Genomic DNA, 25,615 nt, shown 5'->3' on the forward strand with positions numbered 1-25,615 from the left:
GGAGAGACGGACTCTAAACCTCAATAGCCAAAATCAGAAAGGTGCTCCAATGAACAAAATAAAGGAAACAAGTCAGGGGCAAGTTACTTTTAAGAATCTAAGTGAAATTGTGTTGGCTTAATGGGATTTGGTTACCATCTCTCCTTACTTCTTTGAAGGTTAGGTGTTACAATTAGATAGCATAGGTTTGAGTGTAATGACATGTTAAAGTTTAACTCACTTTTGAGTCTAAAGTCTTTAGTGATTATTTTATTAATAGGGAAAGAAGAAGGTTTTGTCTTTAAAAGCAATGTGTAGCTCAGGCTGTCCTTTACCTTGATCCTGACCCTGTGAAGCCACCACAACTAGCTTGTCTTCCTTAAAAATAAACTGTGGCATATATTTAACTTTTATATAATTATGTTATACTTTGCATGTCAATAATTTATACTAAAATGTCAATACCATTCATAGAAATTTCACCACTTCTTATAATGTGGGAGGGGGAAGAGCAGGGAATGAAACCCCACTGGGCTACGGTGAAGCAGGCATCCTAATGAAGGTAATGCTTGTTCACATGTTTCTAGTGACTGACATTCAGTGAAGGGTAGGATGAAATGTTCTTACCAATTTTAAGAGAATGACTTTCATAACAATGCTAGGTGTTTTGTTATGTGACAGAGAAAACCACAGACCCTCCAAATTCTACCAGTTTACATAACTGAGTGTTATGGGTAAGCATACTTCCAGCCTCTATGCATTCATATGTATGCCCAGTAATAATAGCAGCAATCATGCACTATATTATGATTTTAATTGTAATGCAATATAAAAAGAATCAGAAGTGAAATTGTAGAATCTGCTGATATAGGATGTTGTCAGGCATTAGTATCACACTAAGAACCACTGTGTGAAAGTCAAGAAACTGTGAAAAACTTAACATTGGTTATTACAGCCTGTCTTAGTCACTGTTCTGTTGCTGTAAAGAGAAGTCATGACTAAGGCAACTCATAAAAGATAGCATTTAATTAGGGCTTGCTTACAGTTTCTGAGGTATAGTTCGTGTTCATCATGACAGCTAGCATGACAGCAGGCATGGTGCTGGAGTGGTAGCTGAGAGCTACATCTTGATCCACAGTAGGGGGTGGTACAAAGGGGGGGAGCTGAAGGCATGAGCTTTTGAAACCTCAAAAACCACCCCCATTAACATACTTCCTTTAACAAGGTCACACCTCCTAATCCTTCTCAAATAATGCCATGCCTGATGACTGAACATTGAAATATATGAGACTATGGGACCATTCTTATTCAAACCACCACAGTGTTTCCCAAGTATTCCACCACTGGGCTGTATATTCATGCCTTCTGTATTACAACTATAGAATGTTATGACTTAACATGACAGGAGAGCATACAGGATGGTTTTAGTATTCATCCCATTTCCCTCTACATGCTTCAATTTGTCAAGAATTTTTTGTCAAAATTTCTAACATTTACTTTCTATTCTACAACTAGGATTCAATTTCTGTGTCTTGGTTCTATCTTCATGGGTTTCAAACTTGTAATCATCTGTTGTGCTGGGACTCTGTAGGGGAACCTGTTATTCCCTTTCCTCTGGGCCCTTACTGAATGTCTACATTTAGGATTACTGGACCAGCTAAAGATGTCCCTTCTTTCTGTGACTTTGACTTCCCCAGACTGCTCTAGCACCTCAAGAATGCCTAGTCACTCTATGATGCAGTCCCAAAGGCAGCACAGGGAGCTTACCTTCACTTTCCTCCACGTGGCCTGGTCATCCTGTCAGCCCTTTGGTCAAATTGGGTGCTCTCTGTTACCTAGGCTTGCCACCTGTTTCTTTACTAGGTGATACTTGGGTGGAAGGGTTTGAAATTATGCATCTTGTTAATGTACTTGGTTGTTGCTAGCTCATACAGAGAGACTTTTTGACAGCTTTACTTTTCTTGCTCCTACCTGGATGCATTCCCGCCTTTCTCTAAAAAGGTGTTCAAGGGCTAGAGATGTAGCTCATTGTTAAAGCATTTGATTAGCAAATGTAACTCCCGGAGTTTGAGCCCACACACCATAAAGAAAACACCAACATAAATGGGAGTTCCTTAACTGTACTGTACTGGCAAGTTTTATGTCAACCAAACACAAGCTAGTCATCAGAGAGGGAGCCTAAATTGAGAAGATGCTTCCGAAGATCAAACTGAAGGTAAGCCTATAGGGCATTTTCTTAATTAGTGGTTGATGGGGGAGGGCCCAACACATGGTGGGTGGTGCCATCCCTTCCTATAGGAAAGCAGACTGAGGAGCAAGCCAGTAAGCAGCACTCCTTCATGGCCTCTGCATCAGTTCCTGCCTCCAGTATGAGTTCCTACCCTCACTGCTTTTGAAGATTAAACTGTTACATGGAACTGTGAATGAAATAAACCCTTTCCTCCCCACACTCCTTTGGGTCATGGCATTTCATCACAGCAACTTGTTTAAGTTGGTATACATCTATTTAAAATGGTTTAATGAGCTGGGTGGTAGTGGCAAGTACCTTTAATCCCAGCATTTTGGAGGCAGAAGCGGGCAGTTCTCTGTGAGTTCAAGGCCAGCCTGGTCTACAAAGCTAGTTCCAGGACAGCCAGTGCTGTTACACAGAGAAACCCTGTCTTGAAAAAAATAATAAAGTTTTAATGTAAATATATTTTTCAATAGAAAAAAATAAAAACGTGTACTCCAAAACATGAGTTTACTTTATGATATGGTGATGGTTAAGTTTTAAATTGAAATTTATATTGAGATAATTATAGATTCACAGAAAAAGCCAGGCACAGTGGCATACACCTGTGATTTTAGCACTTGGATTATATAATGAGAGTCTGCCTCAAAAACCAAAACAAAATAATACAACAGTACCTGGGTGCATTTTACTCATTTTAAACTAGCATCTATTTTTCAAACCAGAAAACCCATCAATCAAATAGCCAGAGGTTCTTCTAGTCAACAGGAAAGAAACCTGAAGGAATTGTTCAACCAGGAATGCCAACTTCTCCCTTAACCTTTTGTGTCTGTGTTACAGTATTTAGTGGTCTATTTAGAAATCCTTTATCTTTGTGGATCTTTCCCTCCAATAGTTTGAGAGTCTTCATAGTAGGGGTGATCTTACTATTGTCACCACCAGTGACAAGTCTAGCACATGGGAGGAAATGAGAGGAGGCAATGGTATGGGACTCAGCAAAACCTTTCTGGGGTGGGGCAATGGCTCCGTGAGTAAAAAGCACCTGCCACACAAGCATGAAGATCTGAGTTCGGATTACCATTACCCACATAGCCATGTAAGGCAGCACATGCCTATAACCCAATCATTCCTACAAGACGGGAGGTAGAGACAGGAGGCCAGCTAACCTGGCCTATGAAGCAGCAAACAAGAAGCCCTGTACACACAAGGTGGAAGGCAAAGACCAACACCTGAGATTCATGTGGAACGACATAGAAACCCCTGCACTCAAACATACAGAAGTAAAAGGACGCGTCTCAAGTCTTAAGCAGTGAAGCATTTAAGAATTCAGTTTCTTTTTCAGGCCACTGGAAGTGGTATTGTCCAATTTCCATATAAAATTATATATGTAAATCCTACTCACTACTTACTGATTCCTCATTCAGTTAATATTTAATGAGTTTCTACTGTTAACTAGCATGTTGGGTGCTGAGGATTATGGTGAATAAGACTGACATGGACCCTGCTCCTACTGTATGCTCAAAGTTATTTTAATTTTTAATGCCTCCTGGATTATTTTTATATTTTATGAATTTTTGAGACAGCATCTCGCACAGTAACTCAGGCTTGCCTGAACTCACTCTGTAAGTCAGGCAGACTTCAAACTTGGGGCTATCCTCCTGTCTCAGACTCCCAAGTGCTGAGATTACAGGTATGAACCACCATACCTAGTATGTACTTTATAAAGCAAGTATTTCTTTTTAAACTATCATTCTTTCTTTTTCTTTTAATTTTTTATTCATTTTACATACTACAACCACAGTTCCCCTTCCCTCCCCTCCTCCTGCTCCCCTCATCCACTCCCCAGAAAGGGTAAGGCCTCCCATGGGGAGTCAATGAAGTCTGGCACATCAAGTTGATACAGGACCAAGGCCCTTACACCTGCATCAAGGCTTAGCAAGGAATCCAACATAAGGAATAGGCTCCAAAAACAGGCTATCATTCTTATACCAATAATGTTTTCTGAATACTATTTTGCCAGATAAAAAGCTCTGGACTTTGAGACAATGCCAAAAGTTTATCCAAATATGCCTAAATTGGAAATCGGTTGTGAAACAAAATCCTAAATTAACATCTTATCCTTCAGTTCTACAATAAATAAATAAAAACATCTATAGTCAAGCTGTTTATCAGGTTTCATTTCTATGTACATGACCATTTTCCTTCTGAGACTACAGAAACAACAACAGTAGACAGGGCCTAGATGCCTCATCCTTTTTCTTGTTCATTGTTACTTGAAACACACACACACACACACACATGCACACGCATGCACTCATAGATACAGATCAGCCAATCACATGATTAATTACTACAATTTCATAACTTTCTACTAGAGTATGGGAACAAATGAAATCAGTTATTTTAAACTAGGGGCTGGACAGATGGCTTAGCAGTTAAGAGTATCAGTTGCTCTATGAGGAGACCTCGGTTCAATTTCCAGCACACAGCGATATCACATAACCACCTGTAACTCCAGTTCCAGGGGCTACAACGTTTTCTTCTGGCCACTGTGGGAACTGTACGATACACATGCAGTCAAAACCACCTATACACATAAAATAATAAAATAAAAATTAAGTTTAATGGACTGAGGATGTAGCTCAGCAGGAAGAGTCTTGTCTAACATGCATGAAACACCTCATAAAAACCACCAATGGTGGCAACATGCCTGTAATCCCAACACTCTAGAGGTCATCAATGTCATCCTCAGCTATACACTGATTTCCATAGTAGCCTGGGCTACATTAGACCCTGACTCAAAAACAATTAAGGTAGGTTTACTTTAAGCACCCAGACAATGTAAACTTGCTGTGTATATAATTTTCTCTCTTACCCTCAGTTTCATGTATAGGAGGGTTGGAATACCTGACTTCTAGAAGGACACACATTTAAAAAAAATCAGGCCATCCATGCATTATCCACTTATCACTGACTCAAGGCTCCAACTTCCCTTATCACTGACCTATTTAAGTGGTCCTTTTATGAAAAAAATTAAATAAAAATTTAAAAAGGAAAATATGGAAAAATCATTATGTGTTTTCCCAGTATTCAACATCAACAGGTATTACCCAGGGTTGTCAGTCTGCTAAAAAAAAAAATTAAAAGAATAGTCTCACCAACTGCCAGGTAACAGCTTCAAGCAGAAAGAGCAACAATATTTTATTTTCTTACAAATAAACAATTCACAAAAATTTGGCTGGGGATGTGTATGTACTTTTAATCAGAAGGAAAGAAAACAAAGAAGTAAGTTTCTGGACCCACAGACTGTATTTAATATCCCATGGATCCTATCTTACATGTAGTAGGTATGCAACACCTATCAACTGAACCAAAGAATGCTTTGTAAGATGTGTCTGCAAAATGTGTAATACCATAGTAGTAAAGTACAATGTTCAAATATGTAATTTTGTCTGTCAGATTTTAAAAGCCTTTAAAAATATAATATGCACTAGCTTGCCCTGAGGGGAAAAAGATGGAATAGCGATTATAAAATCCTTACATATTTTCCACAATTGCATTTGAAACTAGAAAAGAGCAAATAGTCATGGGAATACCCAAGACACGCATTACTAACAATTCAGTGCACTTGCCATGACCTGATAGAGAAGACACACCTCTTCTCTAGGCTTCTTATATTTGATTATGAAATGGATGATGTACATAGGCCTTGATCTTCAGAAACTTCAGAAAACTTCAAGTTAGAAGCCAAAATGTCATCAGAAAAAGAAAATCCAGTATAAAATTTGCTACTGTAAGGCCACTGTTTAAAGTTATTTCATGTACAGACATTATATAATTCTGATACTTTTTCTTATAACATAAACAAAGCTTTTAACATATAAATGTTTAGATAAACTTGATTAAATTCTCTCAATGAAAACATACTCAGAAAAAGATGCATCAACAAATAATGCCCCTCAAATAATCCTGCTGAGTGTTTTTGCAAAAGAGCTTGTAGTTAAATACAACTTTGAAAATGAATATTGTGATTAACAGTGATTGTTAAGTGTAAAAAAGTTGCAGCATTCCACTACTGAAAAATAAATATATTTTATCAAGAAAGTTACAGTATTAGTGTCTTAGTGTCAATTCCAATTCCTGACCAAAGAGATGTTCAGTTACATCCTCAGTTAAGTCCTCATATAGGGTCAGTTCCATTTGCAACAATTCCAGGTTGGTTTTCTGTGGCAATATTGTGTATTCCTGTCAGAAAAAAAACAAAAGAAATATGGGCTTCAATAGAAGAGTCAGATACAACATGTGAGCTAGAGTTTGGCACACAGTGCAGTTTTCAAAATGTTTTAATCTTTATAGTGCTAACTTGTACTTCACAATTTACACAAAGGAATGTGGAACCCTGAAGTTCCCATCTAAACAGAACACACCAAAACAAGCAAAAATCATAAATGGGTCAGACATTTATGACTAGTGCTCCCCACTAGAGAGCACTAGTCTATTTACTAATGGGGAAGACACACTGTACTCCTTCAGAGTTTTTCAGAGAAAGCACTCTGGCCTAACTCAAGACTCAAACTTTGCCCCTCTAGACTCCAGCCTGACACAACGGAGGCACACATATGCAAGTTAACATGTTATCCTTTCCATCACACACTACTTCTTATTCCAGAACTACTTTTGGACTTTTGCAATGACTGATAATTGCAAAGAGAGCTTTTGGAAAACTTTCAGATAGCTGTCAACATAAACACATAAGGTTTCAACAAATATAAGAAAAAAACCCGCAAAAGAATAGGAAAATTATGATAAAAGTAACAAGTGTGGGTTTTATATTGTAGTATGATGCAAAAAACTAAATTACCAACTACAAACTTGATATAAAACTATGCAAATAATAAAACTAAAAGTGGTAGAATGACATGTATTCAAAGACACTGAAAATAAAAATTTATTCAAATATATCCTTACCTTTTAAATAGGCTCTTACATTAAAACTGAAAAAAATACAAAAGTGTGTTTATTTTTAGCATTCATATTAGAATGGAAATATTTAATTCCAAATAAAACAATGCTGGCAGAAAAATCTTATTATTCTTTCTATGTTGCTTAATGAAATGTTCAAAACACATGTATATACATTTTTCAACATTATTCATCTAAAAGTTATAGATGGGTATTTTATCCTTTATTAATTATACAATATAAAACAATATAATTATGTCTTGAAATAAAATATCACCAACTAACAACATTGAAAAAAAATTTTAAGTACAATAATTTTAAAGAAAATTTCAACTGAAAATCTTATTTTTAAAAAGCATGCAATTCTTTGAACTACTTTCATCTTGATATAGTTTCTTATCTCTCAAACTGATCTCCCACTCTTCCAATGATATATTTTTAAGTGTAATGTGAAATAGGTTTTGTCTAGGATTTCCTCTTTTGGTTTTTTGAGACAGGGTTTGTAACAGTTCCGGCTGTCACAGCAGAACTCACTATGTAGACAGGCTGGACTCGAACTCAGAGATCCACCTGTCTCTGCCTCCTGAGTACTTGTATTAAAGGCGTGCACCACCACCACCTGGCTAAGTTTTCTTGACAACAGAGGATCACTGCAAATACTGCCTTGCTGGTTTTATTGTGTCTCATCTTAATTCCCTGGTACCCTGCCCCCCACTACTATCCAAAAGGCTAACCTAAAGCACTACCTTCCCTTTTCACCCCACACAAAAGTATTCTACTGTTAACTTATCAAATAAGAAATAAATCACATGCAATTTGAAGCCCTTGATATATTTATTGTGTACTTCTTTCTCCTTAATCCCAGATGCTACTGACAAACATGGACCAGAGGTGCTCTTTCTTTGCTTAGGTCTTCTTCAAGCCTCAGCTTCCAACCTCCCTCTTCTAGGAAGACCGTGTCAGTGAAAGTACTTAGGGCACATCTCACCATTCCTGCCACAGACATCTTTCTCTTTAGAGAAGTTAAGCTCTTCGAAAACATGACAGCTCAGAAAAAAGAGTTGACATAACAGGAGTTACTGCTATCCTTGGAAGTGCCTGCTTTCAAGGCTGGCCTATAGCTGACATTTCAAGGGGAGTCTGAAAGTGCTCAAAGTGTAATAACATGGTTTATGCTATTTCCTTCTGAGAGCCCAGAATGAGGATGTGTGTCCACTAAGGGGTGCCCATATGGTAAGCTCTTTGTAACAACACTGAGCACTGAGTCTCCAGTGAGCTCAGGCTTGCAACACTGCACATACATTATCATAACCAACTGCTGAAGGAATTATTCATGCCCTGAGTGGTTCCACTGGGAAAGACTCTCACAAATTTGCATGGAGTTTCCCCTCAATTTTGCCCTGTGTGCTGATTTTTGCTGGGTATCCTTCAACTGTAACAAATCAGTCACATATCAGTACAGTTAGGTACTGAGTTGTCTTTGCAGACTATCAAAAGCAGAAAAGTCTCATCCTGCAGATTTTTTTCACTAACCTTTTGGAGCTAGGGGTACAAAAAGAGACCCTGTCTCTAAAAAGAAAAGAAAGAAGGAAGAAAGGAAGGAAGCAAGCAAGCAAGCTAGCTAGCTCTCTAGGAAAGCAGATATATAAATAAAGAAGCACTATTAATAACCAAAGAGAATCACTTGCTGCTATCAGGCTGAAAACTGTTGAAGTATCACACTGACTAGGGTATAGATGGAGTCTATACTATAGACCCTTTCATGTATTCCGGGTATTAGTACAAATGAGTAAAAGGGGAATTACCGGCAAGACACCAAAATGTCCATGTGCTTAAATGTTGATACTGGAAAAAAGCAGTACCTGTATGCTACCCTGAAGTCATCAATGAAGGCTTACACATACAAGTTAGAATCATAAACTGCAGTACACATACCCTCACGAGTATACAATGATTTTCCAAGTAGCAATGTGGGTCCAGACAGTTTGAGCGGATTCGTTTCTAGATCTTTAAATCTCTGATGTTCTCTTTCTAAAATTCTACATTTTGGTAAGACTGGTTCCCTCCCTTCTACATTTGAAGGGGTTAAACTCTCCCACTTTTACAGCTGAATGTAAGTTTCAGTTCTCTGAGAAGGACAACAGGTGTCTTTTCCAACAAAGGGCCATTTATCTACAAGGCCCTGACATTCAGAGTTGAGTGAGAAAACAAACAGAGGGGTTAAGCCAGCCTCACAGTCTCTTAAGGACAAACCCAGAAGCCCCCTTCTGGGTCACGTCCAAGCTTGGGCAGATGTGTCCAAAAATGGTAAGACTAAACCTCAGCCAATTAAAAATATACTAATGTAACTACTGCTTGCTTAACCAATTAAGTTTTAGATGACTAACTGCACCTAAAACTCCACCTAGTTATACTTTAAAAAGGCCTACACATTCCCCTCAGGGTTTGACACCATTGTGTGCAGGTGAACAACTCCACATGCACATGGTGTAACAAACGCTGTTTGCTATTACATACTATCTGAGTCTGGGGTCTTCATTCAGTGTTTCCTCAGACCCTACACATTCTCATCTTGAATCTATTTCTTTTTCTTCAAGATTATATCATTTCTCCCTTTTCTTTTCTCCTTCCAAGCCCTCCTATCTACTTTTGCCATGCTCTTTCAAATTTATGACCTTTTAAAAAATTATTATTGCAGGTATATATTTGTGTGTATGTATATATACACAAATTCTAAATATAAAATATAATCTCTTTCTCATGTGTGTATGTATGACTATATGTACATATGCATTACATGTGAATACAGGTATCTCTATAACATGGCACACATATGAAGGTCAAAGGACACATTCAGGTATTGGTTCTTCCTCTTCACCTTGTTTGAAACAGGGTCTCTTAATACAGTATCTTAGATCAAAAGGCCATACTACCATCTGAGACAGAGGATCTCATAGCTTTCCCATCTTGTTATGGAGGTGCTGGGGTTACAGATGCACACCACCTTTTTTTTCGGCTTTATGGAGGTTGTGGGAATTAAAACTCAGGTAGTTACATGGCCACTGAGCCATCTCTACAGATCCCTAGAATCTATTGTTTTGTATTACCTGGTGAGGCCTCCAAAGAACACTCTGAGTTATTAGCGATGGTGTCAAGAAAGTGAACCAAGAATGAGGCATGTTGGCCTTAAATTCTAATATTCTAGAGGCAGAGGCAGGTGGATCTCTGAGTTCAAGGTTAGCCTGATCTGCATAGTGTGTGCCACATCAGCCGCTACCATACAGTGACACCCTATCTCAAGGCAAACAAAAAATTGGTTTTGCCAGGTGGTAATGGCACACTCCTTTAATCCCAACACTTAGGAAGCAGAGGCAGGCAGATCTCTTGTGAATTTCAGGCTAACCTGGTTTACATAGAGAGACTCTGTATCCAATAAATAAATAAACCCAACTTTAACAACTAGTAATAAATGTATAATTTTTGACTCCATATCAGATACCTTTCAATTCTTTTGCCTAGCAAAATTTAAAAGACAACAAAACCAAGCTTTCAGTGAGAGAACACTGAAAATACTTTCGGTTATAGATCAGTAAGTGATATTTTTGGCCTGTAATTTAGAGAGTCCAATGAACCAAATAACACTACTATTACTGAAGTCCTTTTATTCCAATTTATAGAATTATACAAGGTTCCTCCATAATTATAAGAAGAAATACAATTACATAGATGCTTGAAGTACTATTCTATTACAAGTAATATGTATCTTTGGTTGGTTTGGGTTTTTGTTTTATTTGTTTTTGTTTTTTGAGACAGGGTTTCTCTATGTATCCCTGGATGTCCTGGAACTCATTCTGTAGACCAAGCTGGCCTGGAACTCACAGAGACCCGCTTGCCTCTGTCTCTGAGTGCTTGAATTAAAGGCATGTACCACCAATGCGCTGCTTGTATCTGAATATATGAACTAGTTGAAAATATAAACACATCTGTAGCAAAACTTAATCAGTACTTCACAAAACTTGTGGTACTTTATTTATGGTACTTTTTATATTTAGTCCAGAAAAAACTTAATACCTAATAGTAACAGAAATGTAATATATATTAAAAATGTTTTAAAAATTAAGTTGTGCTGGGCATTGGTGGCACACGCCTTTAATCCCAGCACTCAGGAGGCAGAGGCAGTCGGATCTCTGTGAGTTCAAGACCAGCCTGGTCTACCGAGAAAGTTCCAGGACAGGCTCCAAAACAATACAGAGAAACCCTGTTTCAAAAAACCAGAAAAAAATTAAGTTGCATGACAGAAGTATAGTTAAATCAAAATTCAAGGCAAAAGGGGAAGATTTTAAATTGCTTAGTGTTAGAAGAGCTAACTTGTGTATTTTTTACAAGATTTACTTTTATTTCATGTGCATGGGTGTTTTGTCTATATGTGTCTATGTACTATGTGCATGAAGTGCCTACAGAGGCCAGAAGACAGAGACGGATCCTCCAGAACTGGAGTTACAGGTAATTGTTAGATACCATGTGGATGCTGAAACCAAACCCAGGTCCTCTTGGGACATGCTCTTAACCACTGAGCAGTCTCTTCAGTCCCACTTGGGTATTTTCTAACTGAAGATTAGTTATTGAGTATATAAGTAAAAAGGCTTGGAAAACTGAATTAATATACCCATATAGTAGAATAATGTGCATTTGTTAATGAATGAACTGAATGAAGTTGTGAGTGACAGAAGATTTGAAATATTAAAAGTTGGAAGGAAAACTAGAAGGACTGCCTATTAGGACAAGTTTTTAGGTTGGCTTGGCTGGCTGTAATAGCTATGGATGATGATGGGAGAGAGGAAAGTGGTCTTTGGAGGAGCGCATGCTTGGTACTGTATTGCCATTGTTTCTGTTGTCAACTTGACACAAGCTAGACTCATCAGGGAAGAGGAATGCTCAACTGAGAAAATGCCTCCACCAGACTGGCACATAGACAAGACTGTGGGGTACTTTCTTCACTGACTGATGTGGAAGATCCCAGCCCACTATGAGCAGGGCCACCTCTGGGAAGGTGGTCCTGGGTGTTACAAGGAAACAAACTGAGAAAGCCATAGGAAGCAAGCCAGTAAGCAGGGTTCCTCCATAGCCTCTGCTTCAGATCCTGACTCTACATGCCTGCTTTGGCTTCTTTCAATGATGGACTGTGATAAGTACATGTAAGTCAAACTCCTTCTTCCTCAAGTTGCTTTTTTCTGTCACTCCAACAGAAAAGACAGGTATTTTTTAACAACTTTACTAAGAAATAACTCCCGTTCTATACAGTTCACCTATTTAAAGTGTACAATTCAATGACTTTGGGACTGGAGAGATTTATTAGTGAGTAAGAACACTGGCTGCACTTCCAGAGAAGCAGAATTCCATTCTCACCACCAACATGGCAGATCACAACTGTAAGTCCAGTTCCAGGGATCTGATGCCCTCTTTTGGCCTCCTCAGGCACCAGGAACACATGTAGTGCAGAGACATGCATACAGGCACAAGAGCTCTATATATACACTTTTTAAAAACCCACAATTCAATGACTGTTATTCACAGCACTGTGCAACCAATCATGATAATCAGTTTTAGAATAGCTTTCTCACTTTAAAAAGAAACTATATACCCATTATCAATAATCTCAGGACTTCTCTCCAATATTCACCTGAACTTCTAGTTCCTAAATTCTACCTTGTCTCTATAGCTAGTTTTCCATTCAAATAAATGGGATCATACAATAGGGGGAGTTTTGAATCTAGCTCCTATCATCCAGCAACATAGTTTTAAGTTCTATCCATGCTGTAGCATGATTCAGTACAAGTTTAACTGAATGTGAGATGCTTTAAGACAATCATTTGAGAGTATTTGTGAAGCAGCTAAACATCTGGAGTCTGGGAAACTATCAGGATCAGACATAAAAAAGAGGTAATGGCAAAATAATTTTTTTTGGTTTTTCGAAAGGGTTTCTCTGTAGCTTTGGAGCCTGTCCTGGAACAGGCTGGCCTCAAACTCACAGAAATCCACCTGTCTTTGCCCTCCAAATGCTGGAATTAAAGGTGTGTGCTACCACCACCTGCTGGTAATGGTAAAATCTTAGGAAGAGGTTAGAGTAATCAAGGCCAAATAGGATAACTACCAAAGGAGAAAAACAAACAATACACTAGGAAATACCCTTTGAGACAAGTTGGCACTATGTAGGCCAGGCTAGGTTGGAATTTAACTGTGTAGCCCAGACTAACCTCAAATTAAACAAGCTTTCTGTTTCAGTGCTGGTCATGCCTCTCAAATGCTGGAATTACAGGTGTCCACCATTATACATTGTAGAAATGCTTATATTCTTTAAGAGTAGGTGTACTTGCCCATAATCCTAGTACTTGGGTAGCTAAGGTTGTAGGGTCAAGAGTTCAAGGCCAACCTTGGCTATATAGTAAAATATTGCCTCAAAAAAGGTTTTAAAAATATATAAAAGAGAAACCACTCAATAAGATAGAGAAGCCAGTCCCCAAATCACAGATTCAGAGATGATGATGTCTTCAGGTAACATTTCCTATATACATTGACCTGCTGTAACTCAGGCATGGCAGGGACTCAGTAAATTCTTGCTGATTTATTTGATCTTGTTTTTTTGTCTTTGTGCTGTATGACTTTCAAGCTTTCTTCCAATCCCCAAGGTTATAAATCCCAGCCTCTAGCTTCCTTTCCATGTAGTTTTATGCCTTTCCTAGCCGTGGGGAGTTCTAATAAGCACCTAACACACAGGAACTGAAGGAATACTGAAGTATGGATGGTTCTGAGGAACGTTGTGATTCTTGACCAGATGCACAAGTGCTGATGGTTTCTCAGTAGCTATCTTTTTACCCTTTACATTTTAATTTCTTGACCCAATTAAAATATAATTACATCATTTCCCCCTTCCCTTTCCTCCTTCCAACTCTGTTTATACTAAGTTTTGGTACTATTTTGATACATAACTAGACCATCAAAAGTGGGTTTTTTTGAGACAGGGTCTTACTCTGTACCTCTGATTCTCCTAGAACTCACCATATATCCCAAGCTTGCCTTAACCCATGGTGACCCTCCAATATTAGCCTGAGATTACATGCCTGAGCCACCATGCTCAGCTGTCCCTCAAGCTTTCCAAAAACTTCCTCCTAGAACAGGGCTTGTTACAGAGATACTTCTGAGTGCCAGTAGATTAAAAGCAAGACCTCTTCCAGGAGGTAATGGACATGCATCCCTCATCATCCAGTTCAAATACAAAAATTCAAGAAAAAAATAAACCCATTATGGCCAGGAGATGGTGGTGAACCCGTTTAATCCCAACACTTGGGAGACAGATGCAGGTGGATCTCTGTGAGTTCCTAGAAAGGCAGAACTACACAGTGCTATACAGTGAAACTCTGTCTCGAACAAAAACAAAAAAAAAAGGAAGAAATACAAACAGGCATTATAAGTGAAGACAGGAGACAGTTAATTCCCCAGCTAAGGAACAGGGACCTGGATGAGATCAGGTTGTTCTCAGATTACTTTCTCTTTGGTCCAAGATAGATGGCCTTCTTCCAGGATCTTGTCCAAAAGAAACCCTCTTTCGTCAGGTTTATTTCTGTTGGTGGGCTTTTGCTTTTCCTCTGTGAGAATTTCTAAAGACCCCACCCTATTTCATCCAGTCAGGTCCCTGCTATCATTTAAAGTCACCCAACCCACAGAAAGCGCATCTTGCTCAGTCCAACTGAAGAAGAAAGCAGACGACCTTGCTGTGTTTCACAGCGTGTGTGCATCTGTCTATCTATCTATCTATCTATCTATCTATCTATCTATCTATCTATCTATCTATCTATCTATCTACCTATATAAAGCCTAGACTCCTAAGGGGCAAATGATGCTCTAAGGTGCTCCAACTCTGCACCCTTCCCTTCCTTGCAGAAGGCTCTCTCTCTCTCTCTCTCTCTCTCTCTCTCTCTCTCTCTCTCTCTCTCTCTCTCTCTCTCTCTCTCTCTCTGTGTGTGTGCGCACTTGAAAGATTGCAAGCAGTCAATGGTCGTAAGGAGTCTGGGGTGCCAGAATAGAATTAGCATAAGCCTGTTGTGAATATGTGAGATTTTTATGTTGTGTTCTCTACTTTTCTATTTCTGCATGGAAATCTTACCATTTTGTAGGTAGCTGAAGATCAATTGCAGTTTTAGGAAGCCATTATTATGATGCTAGGCAATTGAAAAGGATGCATTAAGAGCATGTCTAGAATCAACCCTTACTACCTTTCAAGACTGTTTTATAGCGGAAAAAGAACAGGAAGTATGTATTTGAAGGCACAGAAATCAAACTGCGCTTAAGATGGGAAACATAAAATTCCCCTGTCATGTTTAATAAGCTTAGGAAAAAAATACAAAAAATCATATGGAATCACGAAAGACCGCAGATAGCAAAGCAATCCTAAGGAGTAAGGACAATGCTGGAGGAAGTACAATACCAGTCTGAAATTATACTATAGAGCTATAGTAATAAAAACAGCTTGGTACTTGTATAAAAATAGACAGAAAGACCAATGAAATAGATCAGCAAATAAAATGGCAAAGCTATTTCCACTTAATTTTTTGAAAAGGAGGCATATATACTAAGGAAAAAAGAGCCCATTCAACAATAGTGGCAGCAAAACTGAAATTTTAGCCAGAGGAGAATGAAATTAGATTTATATTTTACCTTGTACAAAAATCAATTAAGAATGGATCCAAGATCAATATTTAGAGCCTGAAACACTGAAAGTTTTAGAAGAAAACACAGGGGCTTCCCTTCAAGATATTGGGATAGACAAGAACATAATAGAACACCAACAGCACATAACTAACCCTAATATCAACAAATGTGACTACATGAAAATAGTTTCTGTACATCAAGGGAAACAACAAGCAGAGCTAAGAGAGCCCACAGAATGGGAGACAAGGTGCTAATATCCAGAATTCACAAATTGCAGAAATCCTGGGTGCACCCATTATCCTGCAAATTTTTAACTTCCTTTTTCTTTAGAGATAAGTAGTATTCCATTTTTATATATACCAAATATTCATTATCCATTCATCTGTTGACTGACAAGTAAGTTGACACCAATACTTTGCTACAGTGAATTATAATATAAATAATAAAAATGCAGAGACAGATATTGGGGTTCAAGCTGAAGATCAAAAAAGCAAAGCAGCCAAGTCATCAGAGTTCTTATCCTCTACCAAGGTTGGGGTGAACCTATCTTCAACGTGGCTGGAGACTAGTTGCACAGCTCTGAGACCCTGCTCCTACCTTATATACCTCTCTAGTGCTGGGGTTAAAGGTGTGAGCTCTGTTTCTCTTTCAGGATGACTCACTCTCATGTAGCCCTGAATGGAACTCACAGAGATCCATCTGCCTGTCTCCCGAGTGCTGGAATTAAAAGTGTGCGCCACCAATGCCTGGCCTCTATGACTGTGGCTAGCTTTAAATTCTGATCTCCAGGCAAGCTTTATTAGATATTAATATCCCACCATAATGAATAGAGCAGCAACAAACATGGGAATGTGTATAAATATCTTTATGGTAGGGTATGGAGTTTGTTGAGTATATGCCCAGGAGTGAGGAAGCTGGGCCATATGGTAGTTCTATTTTTAATTTTTTCATGAAATCTCCAAACTGATGTCCACAATGGCTGTAGTAACCCATACTCCTACCAACAATAAATATGGATTTCCCACTTTCTATAGCCTCTCTGATTTCTGTGATCAGATTTGTTGATGACAACCATTCTGACTAGGGGGAGGCAATTATCTCAAAGTAGTTTTAATTTGCAATTTCCCTGATGGCTAGAGACATAGAACACTTGAAAAACCAGTTATTAACCATTTGCATCTCTTTGTTTGAAAACTGTCTATTCAGTTCATTACCTTCTTGTTGAATGGCAGTTCTATCCCCTTGATATTTTATTTCTGCAATTCTTTGAGAATTCTGGATATTGGCCCCTTGTCTGAAGTGCAAAGTTACACAATCTCAGAAATAAATAAATAAAATCACAGTTCTCTCTCTCATATGCAGAATCTGGCCAATAATATATGTATGTAAGTATACACATGGACATGTAGGTGCAGTACAACACAAAGAAAGAGAACAAGAAAGGCTAGGTATAAGGGAATGAGGATGGAGGAATGCAGGTAATAGACACGGGTTATGAAAGAGAATATAAAGCTAACTGTTTTCCTAGTTCTAACCCTGTCATGAATTTTTTTTTGGTTTTGTTGGTAGACTAATGCACAAAATAGATTCAATACTGAAAATGTAAAATTTAACATGAAGCTTCAGAGCTTCTGTTTTGAATACCAATTCTAACTTTATATAAGTTATGTAGACTTTGGGTTTGATTAATACTGATGTGGGTGTTCTTATTTATTTGCAAGTTTTTAAATAATAAACTTTACTAAAATACTTCTGATAGGTCAGGTATATGGGAATAAGTAGGTACCGTTCTAATTTCATGGTAGACTATTTAATTAATGATGCATCAATTAATCAATCCAGGTGGTAGTCTAACTGCTAAAAGAATGGCTTCTCCAACACCACAGAAAACTAAAATGTCAAACAATGCATCTTAGCTACTACTCCACTGCTGTGAAGAGACACCATGACCTAAGCAATGCTTATAAAAGAATTGCCTTGAGAGCTTTTAATTGGGAGTTTGTTTTCAATTTTATTAGTTTTTTTGTTTTGTTTTGAGACAGGGTTTCTCTGCATAATAGTTCTAGCTGTCCTGGAACTAGCTCGGTAGCCCATGCTGGCCTCAAACTCACAGATAATTGCCTACCTCTGCCTCTCAAGTGCTGGGATTAAATGCCCAGCTGCTTTCAATTTTAAAGGGTTAGTCCATGATCATCACGGTGGGAAACAGACAGACATAGCGCTAGAACAGTAACTGAGAGCTTTACATTCTGATTAACAGGCAGCAGGCAGGACGCGCGGGGACTGTCCCGCCACCGATGCAGGCCGGTTTCTTCCCGCAGCCTCGACCGGCGCGCAGCATTCGCCGGACTCACGGCCCGCCACTCGAGCGCACGCACGGCCTGCGGGCCGGGATGGAGAAGCGCGGGCCGGCCACTGGGACTCTGCTATCCAGAGTCCTGCTGAGCCTGTTGGTAGTCCTGGTGGTCCGAGGCGCCGCCGCACCCAATGGCACATGGCCGGCCGAACTGGGTCGCGGCTGGGACGGCCTGGTGGCTCGCTCGCTGGTGCGCCTACCGGTAGCCACGCAGCCCCTGCAGACTGCGGTCTGCAGTGGCGCAGGGGACTACCTGCTGGGCCTCAAAAGACTGCGGGGGCGGCTATACTGCAACGTGGGTATCCGATTCCACCTGCAGGTGCTGCCCGAGGGTTGCATTGGTGGCCTACACGCTGCCATCAGCGACAGCCTTCTGGAGCTCTCCCCGGTGCAGTGGGGGCATGGTGAGCATCTTCAGGGTGGCCAGTCGGTTCTTCGTGGCCATGAGCAGCAGGGGCAAGCTCTTCGGTGTGCCTTTCTTTACCGACGAGTGTAAATTCAAAGAGATTCTTCTGCCCAACAATTACAACGCCTACAAATCCCAGGCGTACCCCGGCATGTTCATGGCCCTTAGTAAGAATGGCCACTCTATTCCCATCTACCTCAGTGTTCCTGAGCCCCTGGTGATCAAGCTGGAGACTCTGCCTGCTTCTCTTCCACATGTAGCATCCTCTTGTCACGTTCCTGCTATCTTTACCCAATGATTTACTTTTAGTAAGGGGTATTCATGGTGAAAATATGCACGCCCAGCTGTCGGAGTGCACTATATGGTCACCAAGTCAAGTAACCCTTATTTTTTCTTTATATATTTTGTGAATGTAACCCCTGTTGCAGAGACCAAGATGGAAGAGGCAGGGCCAGTGGCATTTAAAAAAGGGCTGAGGTGAGGGTGAGCATTTAATTTTAATGAATGACTCTTCGGAGTTTACACAAAATGACCTTAGCTTGCTACAGTGAATGCCCTGAATGCTTCTCCCCAAGACGTTAAGACTGCTGGGGAGGCTTCGCAGTCGCATCCCAAATTAACTTTATGGGAGGCTACAGACAGCAAGATGGGAAAATCTGATTGGCATTTTTTTTGTCTTTCACATTCCTTTCAAAAACTCTTTGTTTGAATGCTAATCGGATACTTAAAATACTATTCTGTACCACAGCTCAAGAAGGAAGAGGCCACACCCCGAAGCTGAGGTGGGAGAACATCTTAAACTTCCCTTTCTGTTTGATGGCTTACTGGACAATACAAATTTTGTGGTTTTGAAAGCAGACCCTAGACTCCAAGAGTGTTGGGAAAGGTGGTTAAAGGTCTTTTGTTTTTTTAAAGACAGGGCCCAGGCTGGCCTTGAACTTGCTATGCAGCTGAGGATGACCTTGGAATTTCTGATTCTCCTGCCCCTACTTCCAAAGTGCTGAGAGATTACAGGCGTTGGCCATGGCCATACACACTTTATTAGGGGTGTATTAGGGATTGAAATCAGGAGCATGCCAGGTCACTCAGTCAACAGAGTTATGTCTTCCTCTTTTTTTGGGGGGGGTATGTGTGAGATAGGGTCTTATTCTGTAGCCCAGGATGGCCTCCTGCTTGAGTTAACCAAATGCTGGAAGGTACCTTCTCTGCTCTGATGGGATTTTGTGCAGCTATGTTACCTCAAGCAGGCAGTGGTCCTCCCTGACCAGCTGTTTCGTTTCTTCAGCCAGCTTCCTTTCCTGTGTTCAGGAACAAGGCTGAACCTTTGGAATTTCATTGTGGGATGGGTTTACGGTTTCTGTATCTGCTTGTTACTAACGAGTCGGTCTATAGTTAATACAGCTATCGACCCAGATAGCTGTATGTGCTGTGCACACTGGATGCTCTCGATACAAGAGAAACATTTGATCATGTATAGAGAGCCCCATGGGACTGATGTAAATGAGCGGGAAAGATATTAAAATGGCAAATGTGTCTTGAATCAAAAAAAAAAACAGGCAGCAGGCAGAAAGACAGTAGGCCTGTTATTCGCTTTAGAAACCTCAAAGCCCACTCACAGTGACACATCTCCTTCAACAAAGCCGCACCTCCTAATCCTTCACAAACAGTTCCACTAATTGGTGATCAAGCATTCAAACACATAAGCCTATGGGGCCATTCTCATTCAAACCACCACAAGATGCTACACAGATTAAGGTATCTTTCTAGGGCAGAATTTCTAAAAGTTTCCTCTGATGCCAAAACTTGGGATATTAAATAATTTAACTGCAGGCTGCAGAATACTTGCTTAGCATATGTAAGTCCCACAGTTTTATCTTCAATGACACACACACACCCTACTCACACACCCACACAAAATGATGTAAATGGTACCTCGAGCTCAGTAAACCCATTTGTGCAAAAGTGTCCTTACTTTAAGGAAAATGAAAGTCAACATTAGCAGAAACCAATAACTGTAAACTTCATTCTTTTTAGGGCATAAAGACTGAGGTAAAACAGACTGATGAGGCCGGTCATCAATTTGCTCACATGGGAGGGGTAGCTTAAAGGTCTAGTTAGCTGTTAAATACCTTTGTTTGGACTTGACAGATACAATAGCTGCCATGTCTCATTCCTTTCCCCAAAGGTTAGAAAAATGGAGCTCACCTGTTATGCAGTATGCTAAAAGTAGGGTACCTAATTTCATGCTATACTCAGAGTTGGGCTTTGTTTAAATAAAACTTTATATAAACCTATCTGAAGATAGCTTGCAGTAAGACATTGGCCAGATCAGAATAGGCCAAATCAACACATATATAATACTAAGTTATAAGAATTAGAGCCCAACTTATGAAAAATAACATGAAAATCTATTATTTTGTAAGCCAATTAAAATGATTTTAAAAAGGACATATTCTACATAGCTGTATAATACTGCTCCTAGAAGCCACTGCATATAAAACAAAAATCCCAGTGCTAAGTATGGAATATTTCCTTACTAATTGTTGGCCAGAGAGGCCCCAGAGACTCCCACAACAATACAAGCTATTACCATTCCTCTTGGTTGCCTACTAGAACTAGATGATAAGATCTTATTGCTAAAGACTCTGCACACCTTGGTTACAAGATACAGAGAAAGCAAGCTGTAATTGAGAAGGATGCTTCCTCACTGCTGTCTAGATTTCATAGTAGAGAATGTTACTATGCAGGCTGCTAGGGGAGTAAAGGCATCAACAGTCTTACCAGCTGTGGACTCCGTATGCTACAATGCCAACCAGCCAGGCAAGTTGTGCCCATTCACACAATAGCATTCTTGGACTGGATTTAAAGCCCACTCCATAGGAGGAAATACAAGTATAGTATAGTAATGTAAATCCTATCAGAAACCTATGGCTGGGAAGGTGAAGGGTTTACTACTGTTTAGCTAAATTTAACATGGCACCAAACTGAAGTCTAAATACTTATGTTTAAACTTATAGATACATGATACTCTCAGCTTTGATCAGAGAAGTTTTTCTTTGTAGTGAATGATAGTAAAGATGCTTCAAATAAATGATAGTTGAGTACTCAGAAACAGGATATTCATGTATGCCAACCCCTCTAAGGCACAGGGAACACTGCAAAAGAGGGTGTAGAAATAATGTAAGAACAAGATGATAGGGAAGAGGACTGCAATGTTATCTTCAGGACATGATAAAACCATGTCAAAAATAATCTCACAGCAGCTTACTCACACTGAGCTTACACATGACCAGGAGTGTCAATAGCCAATCATGGATCAGAAGAAGGACTTATAGGACCCTACCTTCTGTTGTGGTTTGAATAAGAATGGCCCCCAAAAGCTCATATAGATAACTCTCTATAAGTTGGTAGAACCGTATAAGAAGCATTAGGAGGTATGGCTTTGTTAGAAGTGGTTTGTTAGAAGAGATATGTCACTGGGTATAGGTTTTGAGGTTAGAACCCACATCATTCCAAGTTAGCTTTCTCTGCCTTGTACTTACAGATCAAGATGTGAGACCTTAGTTATTGCTCTAGTGCCATGCTTGCCTGATCACTGCCATGCTCCCTGCCATGATGGCCATGGACTCTAACCCTCTGAAACTATAAGTTCTAAATTAATTCTTCTGTAAGTGCCTTGGTCATGGTGCTTTGTCACAGCATCAGAAAAAGTAACTAAGACACCCTCCCAGCTAAACTATTGGCAACTGATGAATTCTGGGGAAGAGATAATCATTGCCTTCATTTGTGTGCTAAATGGTAAACTCATGAGGTTGCAATGGACAGTTGCAAATTTGTGGCCACAGGGATAGTCTCGATTAAAATCAATGATCACAAACAAAAAACAAAAGCAAAAACAGCAACAAAAAATCCATGAATGTGAGAAATAGGCTGGGATGTAAAATGAAATTAAAAATAAATTAATTAATAAAAAGAGTGCCTCTCATATGGAAGAAAGCTGAGGGGCAAAGATGACTCTCAAATGGGAGTCAAGCTGCCAAGAAGACTCAGACAAGTTGAGTTCTAAAGAAGATTCTCGGTGGGAAAAAGCTGCAAAGAAGACTGAGAACTGACCAACTGGCTGAAAGAGGCAGAAATCAACTGAGCTGCCTGGAGGTTTAGAACAGCTGAGGCACCTGGAAAGCATTCTTCAATCTGTTGAGTTGCCTGCAGGCTGTGCGGTGTGTTCCAGGTTCTCAGGTTTGTGAGCTGTCACCCATGCTGGGGTGGGTTTTGGTGAGGCAGCTGTCTTTGAGTCATTTCTGATCCTGTAAGTAATCCCAATAAAACTCACTGGCTCACCTAGTGGGATTCTGGTGATATCTGTACTTTAGTCTGTCATAGCTTCCCTGTCTGGGTTGGGTAGACACATATATTAAATCTCCCCAGGAAAAGTTTTGTCATACAACAAGCTGCCATACTTAAATTGTTTCACGTAGAATGGCTAAAAGCATTTTAAGTTTATATAGTTTCACATTTCTATCAGCACTAACTTTGAAGTTTCCATTCAGCTATCATGCAATATGAACATTTTAAAAATCTAGGTTGTTTCTTAAAGTAGATGAAAATCCCAATTATCTAACAAACTTTTAAAGTTACTCAATATTTTTTAAAAGGTTATTGTCAAACTAACCTTTTTTCTCCTCAGAAATCTGTTTCTGAATTTATTGGTAATAAATCCCCTTGGTCCAGCAAACCGTAAACGCTGGTATTTAGCCTGAATATACAAGCTCTTCTGTACCAGATGTGACTTAAAATGGGGCTGGAATCTGCCACCCAAAAAGTTCTGTAAAGGATCCAAAGAGAATTAAATGTTAAAAATACAGTTCCCCAATCTAGTCTATTAGTATAACAGACAGGAGAATAATTACAACAGCCCTTGATTCTAGGCTCCACAGGTATAGTTTCTTCAAACTAGTTTATTTGTATATATATATATTTTTAAAACTGCTCTATAGAAAGTAGTTTTTAGAAACAGTTAGTAATGAACCTAGGGAGATGGCTCTGTCAGTAAAGTACCTACAAAGCAAGCATGGAGACTTGAGTTCAGATCTCCAGTACCTGATATAAAAGCCAGTGATGGGTAGAGGAATAGGGAGGTAGTGATAGGCAGATAGATTCCTGGCAAGTCAGTCTATCTGAATTGTTGAGCTCCTAGCTCCTGCTTCAATGAGACATTATTTTGGAAAATAAAGTGGATCTAGTTTCATTCTTCTACCTGTTGATGCTCAGGTTTCTCAATACCATTTGTTGTAAGATATTGTTTTTCACCAGTTTCTATTTTTTGATATCTTTTAGCATGAATTTATATTTAGGTCCTTTATACCATTGATCTATTTTTTACAAGTACCATGCAGTTATTACTATGACTCTGTAGTATAGCCTGTAATTATGTATGTTCATACCTCCTCTATTATCCCTAACAGGGTTTCTCTGTATTGCTTTGGAGCCTGTCCTGGAACTCGCTCTGTAGACCACGCTAGCCTCGAACTCACAGAGATCCACCTGCCTCTGCCTCCCAAGTGCTGGGATTAAAGGCGTGAGCCACCAATGTCCGGCCCCTATACTGTTCTTTTTGTTTGGAATTGTTTTGATTATCATTGGGTCTTTTGTGCTTCTATATAAACTTTAAGATTGTCTTTTCTATTTTTATGAAGAATGTCCCTAGAATCTACAGATTGCCTTTGGAAGGACATCCATTTTACAATTTTGAATCTTCTGATCTGTAAGCATGTGAGCTCTTTCCATCTTCTAATGTCTTCATTAACTGTTTTCATCATTGTTTTAAAATTTCAGTGTAATGGTGGTGCACGCCTTTAATTCCACCACTCAGGAGCCAGAGGCAAGGAGATCTCTGTGAGCTCAAGGGCAGCCTGGTCTACAAATCAAGTTCCAGGACAGGCTCCAAAGCTACACAGAGAAAACCTGTCTTGAAAAACCAAAACAAAACAAATTTTCATTGTAGACGTTTTTTGTTCCTTAGTTAAGTTTATTCTCAGGTATTGTTGCTCGCAAGTGTGTGTGTATATGTGTGTGTGTGCATGTGCGTGCGTGCGTGCGTGTGTGTGTGTGTTTGGTGTTCTAAAGGAGATTTTACTGATTTTCTTCAGTGTGATTTTCATTGGTATATAGGAAGGCTACTAACTTTTGCATATTAATTTTATATTCTGCCACCTCACTAAAGTGTTTTCTCAGCTCTTAGAGGTTTATTTTGGTGGAATATCTAGAGTTTCTAATCATATCACTTGCAAAAAGAAACATTTTGACTTTTCTTATTTGTATCCCTTTTATTTCTTTTTGTCTTACTGCTCTAGTGGAGATTTCAAACATTATATAAAACGGCAGTGTAGAGTGAACATCCTTGCCTTGCTCCTGATCTTAGTTGGAATGCTTTGGGTTTTTCTCCATTTAGGATGATGCTGGCTCAATTTGTGGCATAAAGCCTTTATCATGCTGAGGTATGTTCCCTCCATCTTTAACCTATTCATGACTTATTTTTTAGATTTATTTATGTTTTGCCTGCATGTGCACAACATGAATACAGTGCTGGCAGAGGCCAGAAAAGGGCACTGAATCCCCTGGAACTGAAGTTATAGATGGTCCTCTCCAAAAGTAATGAGTGATCTTTGCTGAGCTATCTCTCCAGCAACACAACCCCGCCCCATGATTTTTAGCTTGAAGAGGCCTTTCCTGCACCAGTCATATGACTTCTATCTTTGTATCTGTTTATGCAGTGAATTATTATTTATTGATTTCCATATGTTGAACTATCCTTGCATCTCTGGAATGAAGGCAATGTGACTATGATAAATACACTTGATTTAATACTGAAAATAACAAGTATTGATATATTTTACTTCTACGTATATCAAGTATATTGAGCCTTTTATTTATTTTTGTTGTCTTTGTCTAGTTTGGTATCAGGACAATACTGGCT

General features: G+C 39.3%; 1 protein-coding gene and 1 pseudogene across 6 annotated transcripts in view; one reads left to right on the plus strand and one right to left on the minus strand.

The window, feature by feature from the left end:
- Positions 1–5,378: 5,378 nt before the first annotated feature.
- Bclaf3 (BCLAF1 and THRAP3 family member 3) overlaps positions 5,379–25,615 on the minus strand; it is a 56,373-nt gene continuing 36,136 nt past the window's right edge. For 3 of the 6 annotated variants that reach the window (XM_040744137.1, XM_040744138.1, XM_040744136.1), the window contains 2 exons: positions 7,178–7,203; positions 5,379–6,454 (listed from right to left, as the gene is read on the minus strand). In XM_040744137.1, the coding sequence (XP_040600071.1) occupies positions 7,198–7,203 (6 nt within the window). In that variant the 3' untranslated portion in view covers positions 5,379–6,454; positions 7,178–7,197. Of the gene's footprint in view, positions 6,455–7,177; positions 7,204–23,311; positions 23,465–25,615 lie in introns of all 6 variants that reach the window. The other 3 variants (XM_040744135.1, XM_040744134.1, XM_040744140.1) reach the window with 2 other exon arrangements.
- Positions 18,187–18,937, plus strand: LOC106021474 (annotated as a pseudogene).

The sequence above is a fragment of the Mesocricetus auratus genome, unplaced genomic scaffold (genome assembly GCF_017639785.1).
Source record: "Mesocricetus auratus isolate SY011 unplaced genomic scaffold, BCM_Maur_2.0 Super-Scaffold_100003, whole genome shotgun sequence".
NCBI lineage: Eukaryota > Metazoa > Chordata > Mammalia > Rodentia > Cricetidae > Mesocricetus > Mesocricetus auratus.